This window comes from Pleurodeles waltl, chromosome 4_1 (assembly GCF_031143425.1).
Source record: "Pleurodeles waltl isolate 20211129_DDA chromosome 4_1, aPleWal1.hap1.20221129, whole genome shotgun sequence".
NCBI classification, from domain to species: Eukaryota; Metazoa; Chordata; class Amphibia; order Caudata; family Salamandridae; genus Pleurodeles; species Pleurodeles waltl.
The window spans coordinates 987,072,155-987,094,712 of NC_090442.1; the positions used below are offsets into that span (position 1 = coordinate 987,072,155).

Genomic DNA, 22,558 nt, shown 5'->3' on the forward strand with positions numbered 1-22,558 from the left:
TAGTGCGGCACCTGTCACATGGATCTGTTTCAGGCCAAGTTGTTAAACGCCTTGTTTTTTCTTTGGGACTTGCTGAAGGTGCTTTTTCTTAAAGGTTTGCTACAGATATTTCTGCCAAAGCCCTTTTGATGCCAAATTAAATTTGGTTTTCACTTTCTTCAGTTGTGCTCATATTGCGCTGATTCACAGTTGTCCATTGCACCTGCAGAGCATTAAAACAATCTTTATGGTTGGGATAGCATTAGCATGATGTGCGTGTGAGCTTCAGGCCCTCTTGGTTGTACTACTTTTTGTCAAAACAAGCTGTTGTTGAACATCGCTTTTGCCATAAGTAATGGTGCCTTTTAATGTAGAACAAACTATTACTCTTCTGACCTTCTTTGCTCTGCCTCATTCCTCAAAAAGGGTGGAGAGATTCCATTTTGTGGACCCCAAGAGAGTGCTGAGCCTTTAAATAGATCCCACTAAGAAATGTCAGGTGAATGATCAGCTCTATGTGAGGTTCTCTGGCACCAAGAAGGGCAAGGCAATGCCAAATTGAACAAAAAATGGATAGTCTTATGAATTAGGATCTGCTATGCATTGAATAAAAAGCAGCCTTCAGAAGTTATAAGCTAAGACTGCTGCTACTGAATATGCATCCGGAGGGCCTGTCATGGATAGCATATCATGGATATCTGTCAGGCAGCTATATGGGCATCATTTCACATGTTCACAAAGCACTATTGTTTTGACAGTGGGGTCCGCCAGGATAGACATTTTTCCTGTTCGGTTTTGCAGGTCTTTTTAGTCTGAGCCATTCCACGAGCCCACCTCCACCGGAAGGTACTGCTTTGTTATCTATTCACAAAGTGGAGGATCTTCAGGTAGAAGTATCCATAAAAAGAACCAGTTCAGAAAAATCTGAAATTTATATTTTTGGTGATCCCGCCTCCCTAGGCATCATAGCCTTGTGGACTAATATTTTGAGGAACCTGAGACTCCTGAACTCGAAGCGAGAAATCTCAGTATAAAATGTGATAACATGCAAGGACAATCACTTCCACAAGTTTCACATTGCTGATTGCTAAAAAGCCCTAAATTGCACTTAAAACATTGCTGTATGTCTTAATTACTGCTATGCTGGACAATGCAAATGTGCTGTACTTGGGACTCCCGAAGGGGCCCTTGAATGAGCTACAGCTGATAAAAAATGCGACTGCCTATCTGATTTTGAGAATGTCCAAAAAGATGATCTTCCAGGGTTAACCTTATGCAATCGCATTGACTTTCGATCATTCAAAGGATCAAATACAGGGCTGTGCTAATCCCTTCATAGTGCTACTTCCAAAAAGGTCCTTTATACTTATAAAAGATTCAGAATGTATGCTTCAGGTAGGGCGCTTTGCTCCTCTGATCAAAGTTTGGTCTGTTTCCCAAGGATCCATAAAGAAAGGTCAGGTGGATGATCTTTCTCATATATGGCAGCAAAACTATGTAATTTTCTGCCGAATGCTCTGAGGGACCTTGATTCTGAGAAGGCTTTTAAATCTGGACTGAAAACTCATCTGTTTATGAAAGTCTTTCAAGCTTATAACCTATTAGCCTACTGGTTTGAGTGCCAGGACACTTCCTTCCAAAGCACCTGCCTTCCCCGTAGTGTAAGGCAGAAGCATGAATAGGGCTTGAGTACAGCCTCAGTTTACACCATAAGTACACTGCAGACTCAGTTCATGTTTCTTTAAAGTCTGTACCCAGGTGGTGTATTTGATAGTGCAATAGTCCTTTCACGCTCCTCCAGTGTGGATCCAATGACCGCACTGTCCTCTCACATAGGGGAACCTGTTTTTTTTTTAATTTCATGTGTCTCTACCAGGTTATTCTCCAGATGCAGCCTTTTTGTAGGGGGTTACTTCTCACAACAGAGTTGTCCATCCTGGAGCACCCACAAAGGTGGCACAAAGAGATATGAGGTTTCTACACCTGGCTATCATCATCTTCTCTGAAGGAATAGTCTGGGATAGACTAAAGGGTAGTCCTGGCCTAGAAACTCCAGTCCCTCTGTATCATCAAACAAATACCTGTGCCCAGGAAGACTAATCAGAAGGCACTTGCTAAAAAACATCCTTCTGGACGTTCTAAAGATTGTTCTGTCTCCAACCTTCTCACTTCAGTGTCTGGATCATTATGCTCCAGCGACAAGAATACAGGCAATACACCTGCATACACGCTCATGATACTCACTGGATGCCAGCCAAGGTTTTGACCATACACATAACTGCAGAACTTTACACAAGAGGGACCTGTAAGGCCCCCACTTCCTAACACAGGCAAAAATGTCTGGTCATACTATCAATCTCAAAACACATTATGCTGCCATCACTGCTTTATGTGATACTAAAAACAAGGACAGTATTACTCTGCCCACTTATGATGGTACGTTTGGCCCTCCCTTCGAACTTACATGACAGGCCAAGGACCTTGCATAGCACGCATGCTGGCTTAGTGTGATTGTAATACTAAGGCGAAAATCAAAGTCAGGATAACCAACATGCTCCCAGGTGGACAACAGGGCAGGAGAACATACCTGTGTACTAAGCACAGAATGTTTTGTCCCAGCAATACTCTTACCCGCTTTCTCTTTTGCACACAGAGGAAGAACATTGTCTCCATGTAGAGTGTTATATGAATTTGTTATTATTTGTTATGCCCTTATTTTGTTTTTTTCATCTGATAAAGAAAAATCAGGATGGAAATGTCAGGTTTAGAGAAAACTAAAATAACTGAAAATAACCCATCTTACTAGTTGCACAACTCATAGGTCAGACATTATCCTCTGTCATTTTTTAAAAAAGAATGCCACATGCCTCTTCAGTGACCAGAGTACTGTGAGTTTGATGCATCAAGTGCTCAGAGGTTTTAGAATTTGGGGTGGGGGTGAGGGGAGGGAAAAGGATACGAGGTGTGGAACTTGAGTTGCTGTCCTCGACTTGTACAACTTGTGCAGAAGCAAAACTACTGCTGTGTTGGTGATTTTGATTGATGTAGCTATGGCATTTTAACTTAATGGTGGTACCCTTGAAATGTGTGATGATGTTGATGGAGGCTCTCAACTAGACAAACAACACCTAAGATCTTAATGGGTTGTTTGCTTTGTTTTAACATCTCAACTGTGTGGTTTTTCTTCACTTAAGAATCTTTGGCTTTCTAATGACGTGTCCAAAACCTGGGCCTGATCGTCATTTGAAAACCTGATTTACTGCATCAATATTTATTGCACTTGCAATACCACTTTGTTGCCCATAAACTTCACTACCATGTAAAATGTCGATAGTCCAGGTTGCAGAAACAATATACATTCCATCTAGTAATAGTCAGGCAACTGAACCTCTCATGCACTCTGTTTATTTGATTATAGAGCAAGTGCAGCCATCTCCAGAAATGCAGGGAGTATGGTACAAGTAGACAGGAAAACACTTTAAAAGCCAAGCTACCTGATGCAAACCCTTTCTGGCCCAGAGATTTGAAGAGTTTAGATTCCCTGCCTGTGCATACTGATGGAAATTATTGTTTGAATTTTTATGAAAATCCTTTGACGACCACACTCTGAGATGCAGATTGCAAAAACAAGTACTGAAAGTATTAGGATGTTTTTTGTATCTTTTCTTGCTGTAGTATCAGCAACCAATTGATAAGATTGTCAAAGTAATCTTTTAAAGTACAATGAACTTTCATTACTATTTCAGTTATAGTCAACTTATAAAAGAAGAATTGCAAGAGGACTACTCATAAGACTATCAATAAACTGTGTAAATGGAAGAATTCAAATGTATTTTTTTGCACTATTAGTTACAATCATTGCAAAGCCTTGGGTAAAAAAAGAAAGATACAATACAATACATCAAGTAATTTCCAAGCCTTCAAAAACATGGTTAAAATACCCAGAAGATTAAAAAAAGGTACACAGCAGTAGGTAAGAAATACACCGTCAACTCAGGTCTACGACATGTACAATTGATAAAGTGTCATTATAACAAGTGCTGATGAAAACTAACATAATAGCAAAAATTATGTTAATAGCAGCAGTCAGCCCGCTGCCGGAGCGAAGTGCAAGCACTATTCATATCAGTTGTACTCTAACACATAGTTAATGCACAAGCTAGGAAAGAGCCTATATCCTTACTCAAGATTAAACTATTATTCTGCTACTGAAATAGCATCTGAAAGAGTAGATGTTACAAATAAACACATCTGTAACAACTAAATAACAACACTCCACATCCTGGTTGCAAGCTTCATAAATTAAAAAAAACAATCTTGCCGATATCTGGTAGGATTCCATCTTCAGGCATTCATCAGTAGCAGATTTATAATATCTAATATTCAGTTGTCTAAAAATAAGCTGGAAACAATAACTCATGAGGCAAAATAGCTAATGGCACAGGCAAATAATGTGATTCAGCAGCCCCTATAGAGCTCATCTTGTTTGCCAGTCAAATGTTCAAACTTGTATGCTTTTAAAGGAATCCGGTCAAGCAGGAGACAGGGTAGTTGCATTTTGACAGTGAGTATGGGGATAATAGATATGGCGATAAAGTTAATGGCTGGTAAAAATCCATGATTAATTGTGAGTGCGCTTTTGTGCAAATAACTTGTGGGTGATCCTGAGTTAACAGCAGCTTGGTGTGTTTCAAGAGTATTTTGGCCAGCTTTCTTAGTGATAAAGAAACTTGAATTAGATCATCGGCTGCAAGCCAGTCAATCGCAGTCTGGTGAAAGGTGTAGAGTTGAGATTCTTGTCTTGGATGATACCCCACAATAGCTGCTTCATTGTCTCCAGCTCAGCTAATGCTGGCATGGAGCAAAAGAATAGGAAATGAGCATAAACCACAAAAGCTTGGAAACCTGAATTTGGGCCCACACTGTGCTAGATGGTACCTAAAAAGATGTCTATAGCATTGGCATCGCACAAGATCCAGGCGAGATGATAAATTATTTTTGAAAACAAAGGTGCCTTATGGTGGGCATCAGTTCACTATCAATGACTTTACAGACTGGAAAGATCAGGCCTGAGAGATTTTTAAAGAGGCACCATAATGCAAAACTGAGCATTTTTCTTGATTGATAGTTCCTCCCTTTGCACAGAGGGCTGACCACGATCATTTAGCCAGACACCCAGGTTTTTTACTTTGGAGACCCTTTCTGCCTATTGGCCATTGATAAACCAAGCTCCATGCTTTAGTCACCGTTTCCAAAGACTAGATTCTTGGTTTTATATGTGCTAATGCCAAGCTTGTTAGTTTTGCAATTGTCTCATAGGCTGGTAAAAAATCTTCGTAACCCTATTGCAGTATTGTCCATTAGGATTGTGTCATCAGCATAGTGGAGTTGGTGTTTCCTCCTGCTGTTCTGGGAAGGAAGGCTTTAACTGTGGTTAAGTAGTCTTTTAAGTCTGCAAAGTACAGGTTGAAAAGTAGAGGGGCCAAAATGCAGCTCTGTTTCAGCCCCATCTTTGTATACATTTTCATTAATGTGGACCATTTGCTTGATACTCTCACTTTCACCCTTCTGTTGGAGTATAGACTGCTGATGGCCATTAGCAGGTGCAAAGGAATGCCCCAGGCTGATAGTTCAACCCACAGAAGGCCTCTATCCACCTTATTGAACGCTATGGCAAAGTCAATGAACGGACTGTAGAGCTGACCTGCACCCTTTTTTGTGGGGCAATCAATCAGTGCTGCTATGCATAACACATTTATTTGCATCCTAGTGCAATTTTGAAAGCCTGTTTGAGTTACAGGGATAATTTTCATGTTGCTTGCCCATTCCTTCAATTCTTTAAGAATTTTCGCAAAGCCTTTCCCCTCAACATCAAGTAGGATAATAAGACAAACATTTTAGGGCTATCAGAAGAGCCCCTATGTATGAGAACATCAATAGTGACTCCTCTCCAGAACCTGACTTCTGAACCGATAGATATTGTAAAAAGGGGTCAGTCCATTAGATCATTCTGCTTTAGCTGTGTTAAAGATGCTAGCTGGGAGTCCATTTGCGCCAGACACATCGAATCCCATGTATCTGTAACCATGCCCTCCATAATTAAATCTAGGGTTGGGCTATGAGCACAGGTAGTCATGTCTCTGACAATTGTTGGCTCATGCAGAGGGACAAGAGGGTTTATGTACAGTGAGGAAATGTATGCCTACCATCTGGAAATGAAATGTTGATTAATTCCCTTATGTGTTGGTCTTCTGAGAAGTAGTGAACCATAAGCCAAATATTTGTTGAGTCCTTGGAATTTACTTCATTAAAATTGCCTATGGTGTGACTAAAAACGTGCACTTAAGGTTTCACCCACAAATTGTCATTATGGGGGTTATTCCAACTTTGGAGGAGTGTTAATCCGTCCCAAAAGTGACAGTAAAGTGACGGATATACCACCAGCCGTATTACGAGTTCCATAGGATATAATGGACTCGTAATACGGCTGGTGGTAAATCCGTCACTTTTCCGTCACTTTTGGGACGGATTAACACCTCCTCCAAAGTTGGAATAACCCCCTATGTGATTTCAACCCTTAAGCTGTGATTAGTGTTTTTAGTCACTCCCTAGCCAACCCGGCCGCCTGTGCCTTCATATATACTTATTGCACTTGGACTTAAACCATAGCAGCTGCATTTTTTTTCCTTTTTTTTCATTGTAGCCCTGCCAGGTGGTGAAGCGCTAACCTAAATTTAACAGCTAATTATCTTTGAGATACAGAATTTTGTGATCCATCCCCTATCATTTCAAGTAAGTATAGTCACAGTGGTCCCAAGCATTTATTAAGTCTAGGACTTTTAGCAGTCCTAACTGTCTATCATTTATTTAGGTCCAAGACCATACCCACATTTCCTCGATGTATGTGCTCTGAATTTCTTAACTGGACTACATTAAGTTAACTTTTAGAATCACTTCTTCACATTGTGCATGATATCTGTTAGATATGTGCACTTTTCAAAGCACACTTCCTACTTTTGCGATTAATGCATGGTACATGGCTCACAGGGTGACATCTTCTTGGTGATTGTTAAAATCTTTTCTACTATCAGCATATTTTGCTTGCTTCTTGTGTTGTTATATGTGACTGAAGGCTCAGTTGGTGTTTATTTGCTCTTTATAGGGAGGATTTTTTGTTTGCATTTCAAATTGCTTTGGTCCTGAGGATGGTCTCCTGTATGAAAACATTCTGAGACTAAAACGTTGACGGATTGCACATCTTGCTATCTGAATTCTTTGGAACATACATTTGTTGTTGTGGACTTGGTGAACATCCACAGTCACTCCTTTAAGAGGGCATTTAGCATGTTGATAGCTGGCGATAAAAATGGACTACGACTTGAGTAGACACTGTTGATGTTCTTGAGAAATTAATTTTGGACAACCCCTATCATTTATGCAAATGTTATTTTGGTTTATCTAATTTATCATTAGATGTCATAATCTCTTTTTAGAATTAATTTGTTCTTTAAGAGTCCTGCAGTCAATTCTTTTTTTGATTTATGATTTTGACTATTGAATTTAATTCAGTTGCCAGTAATATGCAATACCAAATAATCATAACTATGAAATCACTTTGTGAGTATTAACCCTTGTTTGCACTATTACCTGTTTGTATCTATTGAGGGGGTAGCACTCAAGGGAGTCATTTTATTTCAGCATCTTTTTATGTCATTTTTTTGGTCCTCTCCTTTTTGTTGGTCAGAAGCAGTGAGTTGCAAGTTCACATTTTAAAAAGTCGCAGAATTCTAGCTGTAGGTCCCCCTTCCTGGCTTCCTCCCTGCCCCCCTCCCCAAAGCCATTCAGGTTATGGAGAAAAGATGATGGATATCAGGGGTGTTTTAAGAGAACTAAAGCATTGAATAAGCTTGGAAAACAGCAATGCAGTTGGCAGAAGTTGGCACCTTCAATTGGCGGTGGCTAACTACTGATTGCTACCCATTTAAATTATGACAAATGATGCGGCGGCAGAGCTGGCAGGCAGAAAACAGTGAAACTTAAGGGAGTGAGTGGAAGATATAGCAGGCACCGGTGCCTGCAACCCTGACATAGTTTGGTAGCCTTAGCAGGGCCTGGACTCAACCCTCGGAAGCAGCCACTCCCAGTTGCTACCTTAACGTTTGCCAGACTCACCTTCTCAACTTCTGCTTCTAGGTGTGGCCCAAGCCGATAGGCCAGCTGAAGGAGCAGCCTCACAACTGTCAGGAGGATCCAGAAAAGCTCCCCGATGAGAGGGGCCTCTCCTTTATTTTACAGCCAACTTCCTTCCAGCCCCTGGCCCTGCCGCTGTTAGTAGAAAAATACAGGTGTATGCAGTAGGTGGCGGGACATCAGCTGTGTTTGGAGCAGATCTATGGAGATCAACCAAGTAGGCGAGAGGGAAAAGGCAGAGCTAGGGTCCTGATGAGGGCTGAGCTGTACGAAGGCAAGAAGAGCAGAAGCAGAGCAGTGGCAAGTGAGGGAGCAGAGCAGGTGAAAGCTGCATTGACCTCTGCATTCACCTTCATTTCCTCACAACGCTGGACCACAGGCTTGACACCTAAAGCGTCAGACATGTTCAGACCCCAAGATTGCAAGTGCTCCCAATGAGGCAGAGCTATCACTTGATTCTGCACCACCCGGACCTGCCAGGCCCAGCTGTAGCTCTCTGTCTGAGCCCCTACACCCTGGCTGCCGGAGCCACTGCTACTGCAGCCAGTATCCTGACTGAGGTACTGAAGTCCACCTCCACTGATGCGATCCTCCTCCGATTTGAATCCGCAACCAGCTGTGTAAAGAGCTCACCCGTGGAAAGCTAATACTTTTGGTTGATTCCTATGTAAATGGAAGAGTCGTAATGAAATAAAACGCAAACATTACATACCATTTTTTAAATGGGGAATGCTAGCTCTAACTTGAAATCTGTGTAAACATTAGGTAAAGTAAATATGTAAATTTTGGTGATAGACAGGAAGTTCATACACTATGCTGCCATCACTTTACAGGCAAGATAAAAATGAAAAACAACGTCTAAAAGTTCAGTGTACTGAATAAAAGTCTGAATCCAGAGAAGACTATCACCAGAATAAAACAGTTGAAGTAATTATGATAGACGCTCCGAACATCAGATTTAATGGTTGCTTGTAATATATCGCTACAACTAGCACACCCTGTTGACTGTTGACATGGTATCATAAACTGAGAAGAGCAGATGTAATACAAGGACTACCTCAACTTCTAGAATCTCCTTTTACTAATGGTTGGACATAGACCTAATAGTCACTCTCGATTGAGTTTTCTCTATTGCTATACAGTGCTAGGGCTTTGTGTTATTTAGGGTTGGATGAGTTGTTAATGTGTGCTTTGTCTAAATGTCTTCATTGTACTGTGGTCCAGTGAACAAGTGTTGCTGCCCACTTTAATGAGTATTGGTCCTGGACTCCCCCCCTCCCCCCCTTGGAATCCCTTTTCCTTCAGACTTCTTTTTCAGAATTCAAATCTCTAGAAGCAGCAGTTAGTGAAGGTGGGGTCAGCCTCCACTTCATAACATACCTTGATATCTTTTTGTGTGGTGGCTCGAGGAGGGATACAATTCTTCATATAACCCTGCAGTTGCAACCCACCTATTCCTTCCTATGACCCTGGGTTCACTCCTTTTCTCTCATAGTTACATTTCAAGATAGAAACAATACACAATGCATGTATTTGTTATGTATTTTACTTTGCAGGCTAGGCTTCATTCACTGAAGAAATCTGATTGAAGTTATATTTTTTTCATGATTATTCAAAGAGACTACTGAAGCTAAATCCAGTTTTAAACATCTGTAGCTTGAATAAGTGATCTTAAAAGCTTATCTTTTAATTTGCATGTTTAATAGGTATCAAGTGCATAAGGAAATAATGCTTACTATGCTTACCCACCACACATCAAAAGAAGTGTTTCAAGCAGCTGCTAATGCCATGGCAACGTTATTAGAGCATAATGGTAAGGTGATTTTCTGACTTCTACTTAAGTGCTCAAAATTTTATGTACATGTTGAAATAATCTAGTTTTGTTATTTATTAAATTTAATGTAGCACAAAGGTGTGGCATGCGGGCACTATAGTACTTCCAGTTATATATGTGTTTCTCTTGTAAATTTGCCTGATGTGGTAATACAATTAGGTAATAAGGTCATAAGGATCGAACCATGGTAGTCTTGAAAGGTCACCCCCTCTGTGATCTATGAAATGTGGTCTTGTGGGTGGAGTGGTGGTCTAGGGGGTGGTGTTCCGAAGTTTTAAGAATAAATAATATTTTGATATTAGATGACACTGTAAAAAGCACACAATGTCTAGTCGGTGCTTGTGTTCTCAGAATATTGAGATTTTTATATATGATGCATAAAAAGAGCATTTAAACATATGCTGGGTAAAGAAAATGAGAATGTGCCAGCAAATGTATTCTCACCTAGGTTATACTTTGTGGCTGTAGCCTAATTAACTCTGGTTATTATGAGTCCTTTTAAGGCTTCTAATACAATGATTACAACAATCCTTTTGATGCTTCATTCTGAGAGAGGTTACAAAATAAAACACTATCTTGCTATTGTATGTCATGCCCAGTCTTTCAGTGGCCCTGAAAAAAAATCAGTGGATATATAGTCCCTGAACCCAATAACACATCCACAGAATGGTACCAATGAATGTAGTCATTTGTGACATTGATGGTTATTTCAGAGTCTCATTGACAAAGGCCTCATTAGTGTTGTCTGGGGAGGACACAGTTTGTGGTTCCCAAACCAGTAAAGGTCATTACTTATTTAATTTTATGAAAGGAGCAGAGGCATTTGTATATGCGTTCCATCTTTAAAGTCCCTCAGGTGTACATCGAAGTTTAGGCCCCTGATCACTAGTCATAGTTGATATTATCTGATGGTGAAGGCACCCACTAGAACCCACAGTTTCACCAGTTCTCACTACAAGCACCTTAAGGAAACATGTGGATTAGGGTCAGATGCCTGTTCATCAGAGAAGATCTAGGAATGTGTTCCTGCAGCTCAGTTACTCATTCAGTGCTTGTATTTGCTTCTAAACACTAAGGATCTTGAGACTGGTGGGTGGTCAATATTCTTTTAGCTATCGTTCACACAGAATATCAAGCCATTTATGCCTTTTGCATATTCCTGAAAAAAAGGTCAGCTGCTTTCCATGCTGAGACAATCTATAGCCATGTTTTGTGGCACATATACGCTCCTCCTATCAACACAGGTACAGCAGTAAATCCTATAGTCCTAGCTTTCAGAAATGTTGCCAGCCTGAGAGAAATTGCACCAAGCCAGTGCTTAGTTAGGACAGTGATTGCAGGATGTGGGTGTTCCTTTTTGGGAACCAGACTAATATTTCATTATCAAACTTTGACCTAGAGCAAGAGCAAAAGGCTGAAAATAGAGAAAGGAGGAAGAGTAAGATAGGAGAACAGTATATAAATCAGATGGGAAAGAACTATGCAAGAGTGTGAAAACAGGTAATGTAAAGAAGCATGAAGGGGTATCAACAATAGGCAGCATGCAAGGCTAGCAGCAAGCTCCTATGAAAAACTTTGGATCCCTGCATTTTTTTCATTTTACAATTTAAGTACCCAACATAGGTTTGGTTTGTGGTAATGCATTTGGTATGAGCTAGTGTACTGACTCCCACAGATGGAAAGTTGTTCTTACAATTGATTGATCTCAAAGGTCCAGTGTTTATGTCACTTTGAGGGCTCAAGCAGTAAGCCTGATCCAACCAATTATCTTTATCAAGGGTCTGACACTGAAGTCACTCCTGGAGAAGAACATTTTCTTCTTCCTCATTATCCACATGTTTTTGCATCCTTCAAGAGCAGAGATGCCAAGGTCAAATCAATTTGAACCTGTCAAAATGTGAATGTGGATTGTCCTCAGAAAGAACCAACAGAAAGTCATCCTTGCTAGATGACTGTAAAGAACACAGTGAGAGAATCAAGAATGAGTTACCAGAGAAAGGAAGGCCTACTCAAAAGGAAAGTGGATGACAACTTCCATCCACCCAACAAGTGGAGCTGGTTTTAATTCAGGATGCCCTTTGAAACAGGGAAGTATAGTAGCCAATCCACACTGAACAAAAGTAACAAGCAGGAGAACTACTTGCACACCACTGTTCATCTACAATACTGTGAAATGTGCCACAGAAAAGGTCTACATTACCTACCCATGTACCACAAGAGGATACTTGAGTGAGAGATCTCAGTTATGAAGGACTGGTTGGCCCAATTTGAGAGAGTACCAGTAAAAAGTCTCCACATAAGGATAAAGGTAGAAAGTCTTGTGCTATTGGACTAGTATCACACTCAAACCACTGCAAGAAAACCTGTAACCTGGTAGGAGGGGGCAGTAGCCATAATACCTTAGTTTGAAGCTTCAGTTTTGTTGAACCCTGGTATCAATCTCTGTTAATGAGTAGCACAGTAAAAATGTGGAACACTGTGAGTGCATGTGGAAACTAACAATATCACTGGAGCAAAAATATAGGCCGTGTTAGAGAATAAATTAGGGCGGCATGCTTTTTCCATGGCCTACAGAAGTCTTTGTTTTCAACAATGAGCCTCTTTATTTACATTTAAAAATGAAGCGTAAACTTTAGTGACTAATAGTAGCTGTTACAGGTTTCTGGTAACTTGCATCTCAGACTGAACAGAATATATATTAAATGTTAGATAACTCTTGTAACATTTGATTAAACTGTGATGTAATGTTTGTAAAAGTTTCTGAATCAAGCAGTATTTAATTGGTTAATGTAATAATTAGAAATGTAATGTTTTAGCTCATCTCGTACAAGTGCTGCTGATAAGAGGGATACACATGAATGTACTGGAAATCATGAAGATACATTCAAGCTCCCCAGATGTCGCAGAAAGTGCATGCAGGCTGCTAAGCCATCTTCTAGCGGACAGGTATTGTCATCATTTATAGTGGAATAAAAAAATCTAAAGGGTATTGAAAAACAACGGTACTTCTAATTGTTCTCTTGTTTGGGTTTCATTTAATTAGTATTGGAAATGTATGTTAAGGTGTTTGTCAGCATGGGACAGCTTCACACTTTGATGACTAGCAAGAGATTGCGGAATATGCTCTCACAGGAATCTTTCTCCTGGCTATTCCATAAATTTTGAGGCTTTGAATATTCCTCCATGGATGCAGTAGGAATCCTCTGTATAATTAACACATAGGCTGGTAAAGACATGTTAAATACATTTGTATCCATAGTCTATCCACCTATTCCTAAGGATTAAAATAAACTATCATTGTTATAATGTTGTGGATAGGCTTAAAGGTCACTGTTGTAGGTCATCTTCAAACTTATTATCTCTTAGCATGTATTAGGGTGTCTCCTAGCAGAACTCTGCCCCTGTGATATTTTGTTGTTTGTATTAGAGGTGTTTGTTACTTGAATTTTTTTCCTCCCAGTTCCAGCTTTGCATGGAGATGCAGAGTGGAATGGGAATTCCAGGCCTGCTTGTAGATTTGTAATTCAAGAAAACAGAGCTATCTTGTCTGCACTCCAAAAATCATAAGTCCTCTTTTAAGCATCTTTGATAACAATAAACACAAGTGCACCCTACTCATTTACTCCAGTGCAGCCAAACATCAATGGACACCTCATAAATGTATAGCCCCAAGATGCCCCCTAGCACCACAGTCTAGTATAACCACCCACAAGCTCAAACAGCAAATAATATTTTATTACAAGCATACATTGTATGGAAATCAAACCCATAACATAACCCTACTTTTGAAGCAAAAGCAATTATGGTGATGGGGCTGGGAAGACATTTAGGGGGAATTCACATCAGCTGTTGTTAGACCTGTCAGCCTTGGGGTAATCTTCATCCAAACATTTTTCCTTTTTCCCTCCATTTTTTGCTGAAATTTGTTTTTGTTGCCCTTTGGACTCTGTGCACTTTACCACTGCTGACCAGTGCTAAATTACTTGTCTCACTCTCCTAAACATGGTAACATTGGCTTACACCTAATTGGCATATTTACTTTACTTATATGTCCCGTGTACAGTCTTATAATATGTACCCAGGGCCTGTAAACTAAATGCTACTTTTGGTCCTGCGGCACTCATTGTGCCACTCACTTAAATAGCTCTTTAAAACACATCCCAGGCGTGCCATTGTAGCCTGAATGCAGTTTTAAACTGCTAATTCGACTTGGCAATGTAACGCCCTTGCCAATCCTTAAAATCCCCTTTTGTTGCATATAGTCAGCCCTAAGGAGGCCCTGGGTAGTCCTTAGGGCAGGGTGCATTGTAATTAGAAGATCAGACAAGTAGTTTTACATTTTACAGGTCCATGTAGTTAAAAACTCCTAAATCAGTGTTTCACTACTGGGAGGGCTACCTGTCTAATAGGATAACATTGGATTGCCTTATTACATTTAGTAAGTGCTAACTTTTGATTGGGGACAGATAAGCGTTTCATGTTTGGTATCTAGGAAATTGTAGTTAAAAATCCTCTTTAATGGTAAAGTTGTATTTTAAATTACAATTTTAAAAATACCACTTTTAGAAAGTTGGCATTCTCCTGCCACTTGGTGCCTACAGCCTGTCCTAGTTCACATGACTGAGGCCCTTATTAAGAGTTTGGTGCGCGGCGGGCCGCCCGCCAAGCTCTTTGGGTCAGAAAACTGCCACTCCGGGTTTCCGTCTGCTGACCCCATTAAGAGTTTCACGCTGGCCCAGCCGGAAACTCACCACAACATTGACTTGATTACAAGCCGGAGAAAATGTTGTGGTGCATCGGGTGTGACTGCACCCATCACGCTTTTCAGTGCCCGTAATCCGGGCAGTGAAAAGCGAGACGGGGCTGTCCATTGAGGCCAATTCACTGCCCATGCCAAGTAATGGCTGCTCCTGCTACTTTCTTCTCCGCAGCAGCAAATCCTGTTCAGCAGTCCTTTGGAGAAGAAGTATCCTCCCTCCTGGAATTTTCGCCGGCTACAGCCTCAAACTTCATCCAACTGAAGATTATTGACTTCCATAAAAATGACTAAACCCGAACGTAGAAATCTCCACCACACTTCATCCTGCAGCTTCCTTGCGATGACACCCCTTCTCGGACACCATTTGCAGCTTTGCACTGCTGAACTTTAACTTTTCCTAATTGTTTTCGCAGAATTTCTTCTAAGTTCAAAGGTAAGCGAAGACAAGCCCCAAACAACTTCTTGTATCCAACCTCTGGGACAACAGAGACATACTGTTTGCCTCCTACCTGTACTTGTAGTCTAATGAGACTTTCTACCAAGGCAGGACATTCTCTGAGTCAAAAAAGATCTCATGTAGCTCCTGGAGCCACTGTCTCTTAGCATAAGTCTCTTGGATAAAACCGGGGAAATTAGAATTCTCTTCACTTTGAATCAGGCGTCAAAGAGTCAGGATGTTTCCAAATAGGGACTTTCAGGTAAGGATAATTTATCATCATTATGATGGATTTTTTTATTTTGTGTGAACCCAGAGGACATGTTCTCTCAATATCTATGGGACTAGAGGAGGCCTTCCTTGGAGGGATCCTGGATGCTTTTTTTACCTCTGTCTTTCCAGGGCAATCAGTTAGCACTAGGTAGGCAGCAAAAAGTGTATCAGCACCTTAGCAATATCTGTTTGGCCAGGGTTGGTGGTAATCTCAGCACCCAGCGATTCATGACTGGCTTGTTGACATCCATTATTCCATCCCTGCTCTAGAGTTAGAACATAATTCTGGCTTCTCTTTTCCTAAAATCTACAATTTTTCACATCTCTATCAATCACAAATCCACTTGAGATTCCACAGAACCCAATGTTGTGTTTGTTTCTATGTCCAAACTTTCCAAACTAATAACCCATCTGCCAGTTTGTTTATCCTTGCTTCAACATCTAACTGCATCCCTTCTCTGCTATTAAGTTGTGCTCTGATGTTCTGTAGAGACACCATCATAACTTTTGGCCCTTTAAAAGTTCATCCTCTGCCATGTTGCTAACCTCCAACTCAGCAGTTCATGTTTACAAGGAGAGAAAGTACTGCTTTCCTTCTTGGATTGTATTCCCAATGTTGCATCCCAAAAGGCTTGCCAGGCAGCTCACATTCAGTGGAGCTCCAAGACTGCTAGCTGTGGTGCCCTCTGCTTTCACTAGGTCAGAGGCCTTAACATGGAGTATACAAGCTCCTAGTGGTTTGCAACTGTTTTGAAAATAAAATAATACTTGTATATTAATAAAATTCATACACATAGGAAGCAAAATGTAACATTGAAACTGGAGGTTGGAATGATGCCATCCTTAGCTTGCTTTGGGAGAGTGGGGCAAGTACAGAAAAGAGAACCCAATAAGAACCATTGATAGCTTCATTAGAAGCACTGGTATACACCAATAAAAGGAGAGTATGCGTTATTATTCAAAAAAGAGAAAGGCATGTGCTAGAGTCTAGCACATTGCTTCATCTTTTAGAAAAAGAAACATTTTGAAAAGCTCTATCTTCTCTGTTAAAATTTAAATTGTATTCAATTATTCCATAGACTGTGTATTTGTGTGATGTATTTGTTTCTGTGTTTTTGTGCATTTTTTTGTGGCTCAAATAGCTTAGATTGCTTGGGCCGGAATCCTTGGCTTCCAGTAGCGATTCAGTGGCATCCTCAAAAGTCAGAATGTTAAGAACTGATGCTCAAAGGATTTCTACTCATTTCAGCAAGTGTCCCTGCAGCTCAGCATCCAGAACTGTGATCCAGTGAGGAGGTCCTGGTTTAGACACTTCGAGCACAGGCACTTTAGATCTCTGTCCCCTCCTTCTAAATGTTGATCAGATCAAGTGAGTGCACAACTCTCATTCGTGCTACTTAGCTCATAAAGCTTCCCTGCCTAGCGGCCACCATGTTCACTACCTCCCATTGATAAAAGCAATGCAAGTGACTGGATGAGCGCTAGTGCTGTGAATTGAGCTACCAACAGGCCTACTGTGAGGCTTCTTTTGAATGTTTTACTATAATAATGTCACTGAGCTCTGTGTACAATATACTACTGGGATGTGTTTGTTTGAGTTGAACGGCTGTTTAAAATCAATACAAAAATAAATTCAAAGAAAGCAACACAGGTGATAAGTTTCATTGCCACCAATGGAAAAACCTGTCCACCCAAGAAAGGAGTCAGCCAGAGGAGCTCAAAGAAAAGTGACCATGATGGATACCATCCAACTCCATACCCCAATAGTTCAGTTTTCTTTTTAGGATCATTACAGTGTGACTGTGAATTTCAAGTATGACATAATATTGCTCTTGAAGGTAGGGTAAATCTAACAGGCTCATCAAAATGCTTTTAGAGTTTCATTTACAGTTTCTGAAAGCCTTTGTGACAGATTTTGCATGCTATACCTTAATTGGGGCATTGACTGGATATGTCTATGATGAAAAGCATTAATGGCAAAGTTAGATTTCAGCACACTTGAGATTGCCTTTGAGATGTGTCCAGCCTATATAAAGCAATAAGCAAATTTAATAACAAGGTAATTGTGTCACTTAGTGATTTCAGACTGCTCCTTAAACACATTGACATAGATATCATTTAATGCATACCTACAGTTGTAGTTGGGGGTTACAAAGTATACTGCAAAAAATGTTTGAAAGTGCAGTGGTAGAATCTGTAGCCATTAGGCACTTTGGCAAGTTATACAGCATTTCCCACAAATAATAAGAATGGTAGTTTCCATTCCTCAGATTTTGAAATGCAGTTTCTGTAGGTTTTTATGCCTTTTATATAAAGAAGGAATAGAAAGTTGATAAACTGCAGACTTTCCTTACCTCTTTCAATATGATGATGATGAGTGCTTGATTTAATATTGTTTGTGCATTTTTAGTGCAACAGATTCCTCACTTTTTGAATTTTCCCAAGGCATCAGACTGGATCCAGAAACCTAGAGCAGTACTCCAGCGTGCCGGTTGGTGGCTTCGTGTGGCTCGTCGCAGACATTTTACAGCTCCAGAAATGACGAGCAGAACTATAAGTGCTATCCTGGCACGCTCATTTCAGTTGCTTTCTTTCTAGGCCATCAGATGTGGATCCAGAGCTTCTTCTTGGTTTTTCAGACCACTATTTTCTCCAGAATTAACCAGTATGCAAGAGAAAATGTTGGCCCCTAAGATGAAAGGGTTTAAACCATGTAGTGACTGGTGTCTATGACACACCCTCAAGAAGTCTTCTAATGGTGGCTGGGGACATCCCATCCTAAAGGACATGCCGTTTGACGGCTCTCATCTTTTGGGTGAGAAAATGGACTTGGAAAGGTTCAAGGAGAGCAGGGCCACAGCATAAGGTAATCTCATCAGCACTATTTTTCCTCTTTGTGGCAGCGATAGTGGTTTTCCTTTTTGACAGCGCCAGACCAACCCAGCAGGTCTATTAGCCCTTGACAAAACCTTACCACAAATTTACAATTTATTTTTTTATGTTCAAAGATGAAACCCCAAAGAGGTGTTTTGTTTTTGAAAATAAAAAAAACAATGCCCAGAGGAATCCATTTTGCAGATTTCACTACCTCTTACCTCCAGGCTTTTACAGGCGATTATGGCAGTGAAAACTTACCGGTATGTCTGCCCATCTAAATTTAGTGGGCAGACATACAGGTCAGCCTCTGGCAGCTCTTAAACCCTCAGGCTGTCAAAGGGGTGTAAACGTGGCAGAAATGGATTAGACTATACCATTGTTACACCAAAGGTGCATTCGCAATGAAACGGGCGGGAATACCATTATGTTGTTGAAAAGAGTGTTTCGTTGCCAACATATAAATCTGCCCCTTAGTCTTTTTATGGAGCTCAAAAGCCTGAAACTGTAATGGATTAAGTCATATTAAAATATGACAGCTTAGCGACTAGGTTCCACTGAAGCTGCTGACGACTGCAAGTTCAACATATTCTAAGCCTATCTTCTGGGGCAGTTCCTCTTCACCCACTTCTAAGGACTTGTGTGGCAGGACACACTCCTCCAGAGACCACCAGAAAGGCCCACTCCAGTGGTAACTGACCCACTGGTCACCCCAGGAAAAATACATTTGCACAAGAGGTCAGCCAACTGACTCTTAGAGTCCACCTCTGTGTCCTGGGTACAAGAAGTCCAGTCCTCAACTGTTCTGCCACACTTTCGCAAAGTGTAATGAGAAGCTGGGGCTGAGGTGCTACTTTTGTTACATACAATAGCCAATGGGTGGGGGTGATTCCTGGACACACCCTCACCAATGGAGGTAGTTTGTGGTACACCAAGGGGTATGTTTAATGTAATGAGTAGTCCCCTCCCTCTCAACCACTGTAAACTGGTTCTGGGGCCAGCTCGCTCCTTCAATGAAACTAAAGCCAGAAAACCAAAGTGTGTTTTGGAAACAAAGACCACTCTCCTGCAGCTTTCCCTTATTAGTGGAGGTCTCTGAGGTCAGGTGAGATGTGGGTTCGGTGTTCTCCTCTTGCATTCACCGGTGTTTACTATAAATGTGCAGAAGATGTACATGACCCTCTCAAAGGCACCCCTCTTATCTGGGCCATTCTGTATATAGTGATATTCCGTTACTATCCTCCAGATCAGCGAGTCCAGGATATTTAGGCAATGATTCTGACTAGTGAGATTCCGTGACTATCATCCAGAGCATCGAGTCAAGGATATTTAGGCAATGATTCAGATATTTCAGCCTCTATCCTAGATCCAGTGAGGCTGACTTTGAGGCTGCTGGGAATTATGGCCTTGCCTGATGGCACATGCGTGCTCTGCAGTGAGACCTGAAATCACAGTGGGTTCAGCATTGGGGAAATCAATCCAGTCTGGTCTAAATATTGAAGGGGACTGCACAAGATCTGCACTGGTGGCTGATGAACCATGATTGGCCCAGCAGCAGACTCATTTATTTCCCTACCCAGAGCTGGCAGTAGTGACCCATGTATCACACTTGGGAGAGGTGAAGATGAGGGTTCTCTGGTATCCAGTGGAGCCACAGCTCCATATCAGACTTCTGGGGTTAAGGGCAAATATATTTGGCATTGAAAGCCTTTCTTCCATTTATCACAGGAAGGCTAGTTCAGATGTTCACAGACAGCACCACTGCCCTGTAGTATGAAAACAAACTGGGCAGAGCGTGGTCGTAGACCCTGTGCCAAGAGCCTCTAAGCCTCTGGACTTAGCTGGAGAGCTAGGACATGTTCCTGGTCGTGCAGCACCTGGAATGCTCACAGAAAGTCAGGGTGGATGAACTCAGCGGTCAATGCCTCATGAATGGCAACTACATCCGAAGGTGGCATAAGGTCTCTTCTGAATTGGGGGATAACCTCAGCTAGATCTATTTACCTCCACCAAGAACGTACAATGTCAGCACATCTGCATGTTCCTAAAGTGGTTCTTGTGTTCTGACAAATTTGACACATTTAATTTCAAGTGGAATTCAAAGCTTTTATATGCCTTTACACCAATCTCATTCATGCTCCGAGTTCTTAAGAAGATCAACACAGACTTGGCCCAAGTCATGCTTGTGGCTCTGGATTGGGCACAGAAGGTTTGATAGCCCAACCTATTAGACATGGCCATCGGTCCTCCGCTCAGGCTGCCCATTTGGGAGAGTCTGTTGCAACGATAGGGAAGGATCTTGCACCCAAACCTCTGCACTCTCCACCTTCATTCATTAAATTTGGGCTGCAGCAGTTGAGAGTTTTAGATCTTTCTCCTGAGGTCTGTGATGTCACCCCGACAGCTAGATGTCCCTTTACTAACACTTTATACGCCTGATGTTGGGATAAGTTTAGCACTGGGAAACTCTTCAGAGCAGCATTCAAGCTATATGCCTTTGTTCATTCATTCATTCACTCATTCATTCATAAGTGTGTGGCTTGGTGTTCCTCATGCCAGGTAGACCCCCGCTCTGCACCGTTGTAGTAGTATTGCTGTTCATTTGGCACTGTTAAGGGTTGCATGTCTGCTATTTCAGCTTTCCTGTAGCGTCTGGATCAACCCATCTCTTAAAATCACCTATTGTGACTGTTTTTCTGAAAGGTTTACAACACTTGTTCCTCCTACACATTTTGTGAATCCCCAATTGGACCACAGCCTGGTCCTCAAGTTCCTCATTGCTTCTCCTTCAAGCTGATCTCTGCAGCTGCTAACTATCAAAACTGTCTTTCTGGTGGTCATTACATTGGCCAGAAACGTCAGCAAGCTTCAAGCTCCCTCAGTTCACCCTCCGTACACCAGCTTTGTCCCCTGACACACAGGTTCTTTGTATGCATGCCTCTTGTCTACGGAAAGTTGTCACCCCATTTCATTTTGGGCAGAGCCTACATTTTTCGCTCCCTCTCAACCCTCTAAGGAGGAGTAGAGAGTCCATTGCCTGGACTCAATGTGAGCATTAGCTGAGAAGCATCTTCCTGAAGGTTTGAGGGCCCATTCCATCAAGGCCAAGACCGCTACTACTGTGTTGGTCTGCTGTGTGGCTGTCCTGGTAATCTGTTAAGCCGCTACGAGTCTGTCACTCCACAAGTTCACAAAGCACTACTGCTTGGACATTTAGGTTTGTCGAGATGGGTATTTTGCCATTCGGTTCTCCAGAATTTTCTTGCTGGAGCCAGTTCAAACAGTCACCTCAGGATAGGTATTACTTGGGTATCTATTCTCAGGTGAGGAATGCGAGGAATTCTCTGCTAGAAGAACAAGTTACTTATTATCGGTTACGCCTTTTCTGGTACAGACTACCTGCAGATTATTAACCGACCATCCTATCCTCTCCACTCTACAAACTGGGCTGTTCACCCTACAGCTCCCATTAAATACTGCACACTGATCAAAATATTGCTTTTTAGATATCTCTGCATTTTTTTTGCACAGAAATAGTCATGAAGGAAACTGATGTCAGTGCACCAGGGAGGCAATCGTTTGGGCACCATGTTGTCACTTCTGACATGGAGACGATTGATGCCACCTACCGGTGCACAGAGGTACTTCGCAAGATATTTCGAATCCAATCTAACTTGTGCGAAATATTCTAGGATGAGGAATCTGCAGTTAGTTAGAGGCTGTACCAGAAAAAGCATTACCGAAGATAAGTAACTTGTTCATGTATCCTAAAATATTTTATATATGTTAGACATAACAACCTTATGGTGGTCATCCCGGACTCACCCTGAATCTGACCCTGCTTTTGCTGGTTTTAGGACTCTGCACAGTTTACCACTGCTGTCCAGTGCTAACATGCCTATGCTTTCTCCCCTAAACATGGTAAAATTGGTTCCTACCCAATTGGCATATTTAATTTACCTGTAAGTGCCTAGTAAAGTGCACTACATGTGTCCAGGGCCTGTAAATTAAACGATACTAGTGGGCCTGCATCACAGTTTGTGCCACCCACATAAGTAACCATTTAACCTTGTTGTGGGCCTGCCATTGCAAGGCCTGTGTGTGCAGTTCCACTGCCACTTCGACTTGGTATTTAATACCACTTGCTAAGCCTTAAACTCCCCTTTTTCTACATATAAGTCACCCCTAAGGTTCGCCCTAGCTAACCCATAGG

General features: G+C 41.4%; 1 protein-coding gene across 3 annotated transcripts in view; it reads left to right on the plus strand.

Moving 5' to 3' along the window:
• Nucleotides 1-22,558, plus strand: part of LRRK2 (leucine rich repeat kinase 2) — a 1,446,345-nt gene that overhangs the window by 240,103 nt on the left and 1,183,684 nt on the right. For all 3 annotated transcript variants that reach the window (XM_069229760.1, XM_069229761.1, XM_069229762.1), the window contains 2 exons: nucleotides 9,876-9,982; nucleotides 12,820-12,949. In XM_069229760.1, coding sequence (XP_069085861.1) covers nucleotides 9,876-9,982; nucleotides 12,820-12,949 — 237 coding nt within the window. The remainder of the gene's footprint in view (nucleotides 1-9,875; nucleotides 9,983-12,819; nucleotides 12,950-22,558) is intronic.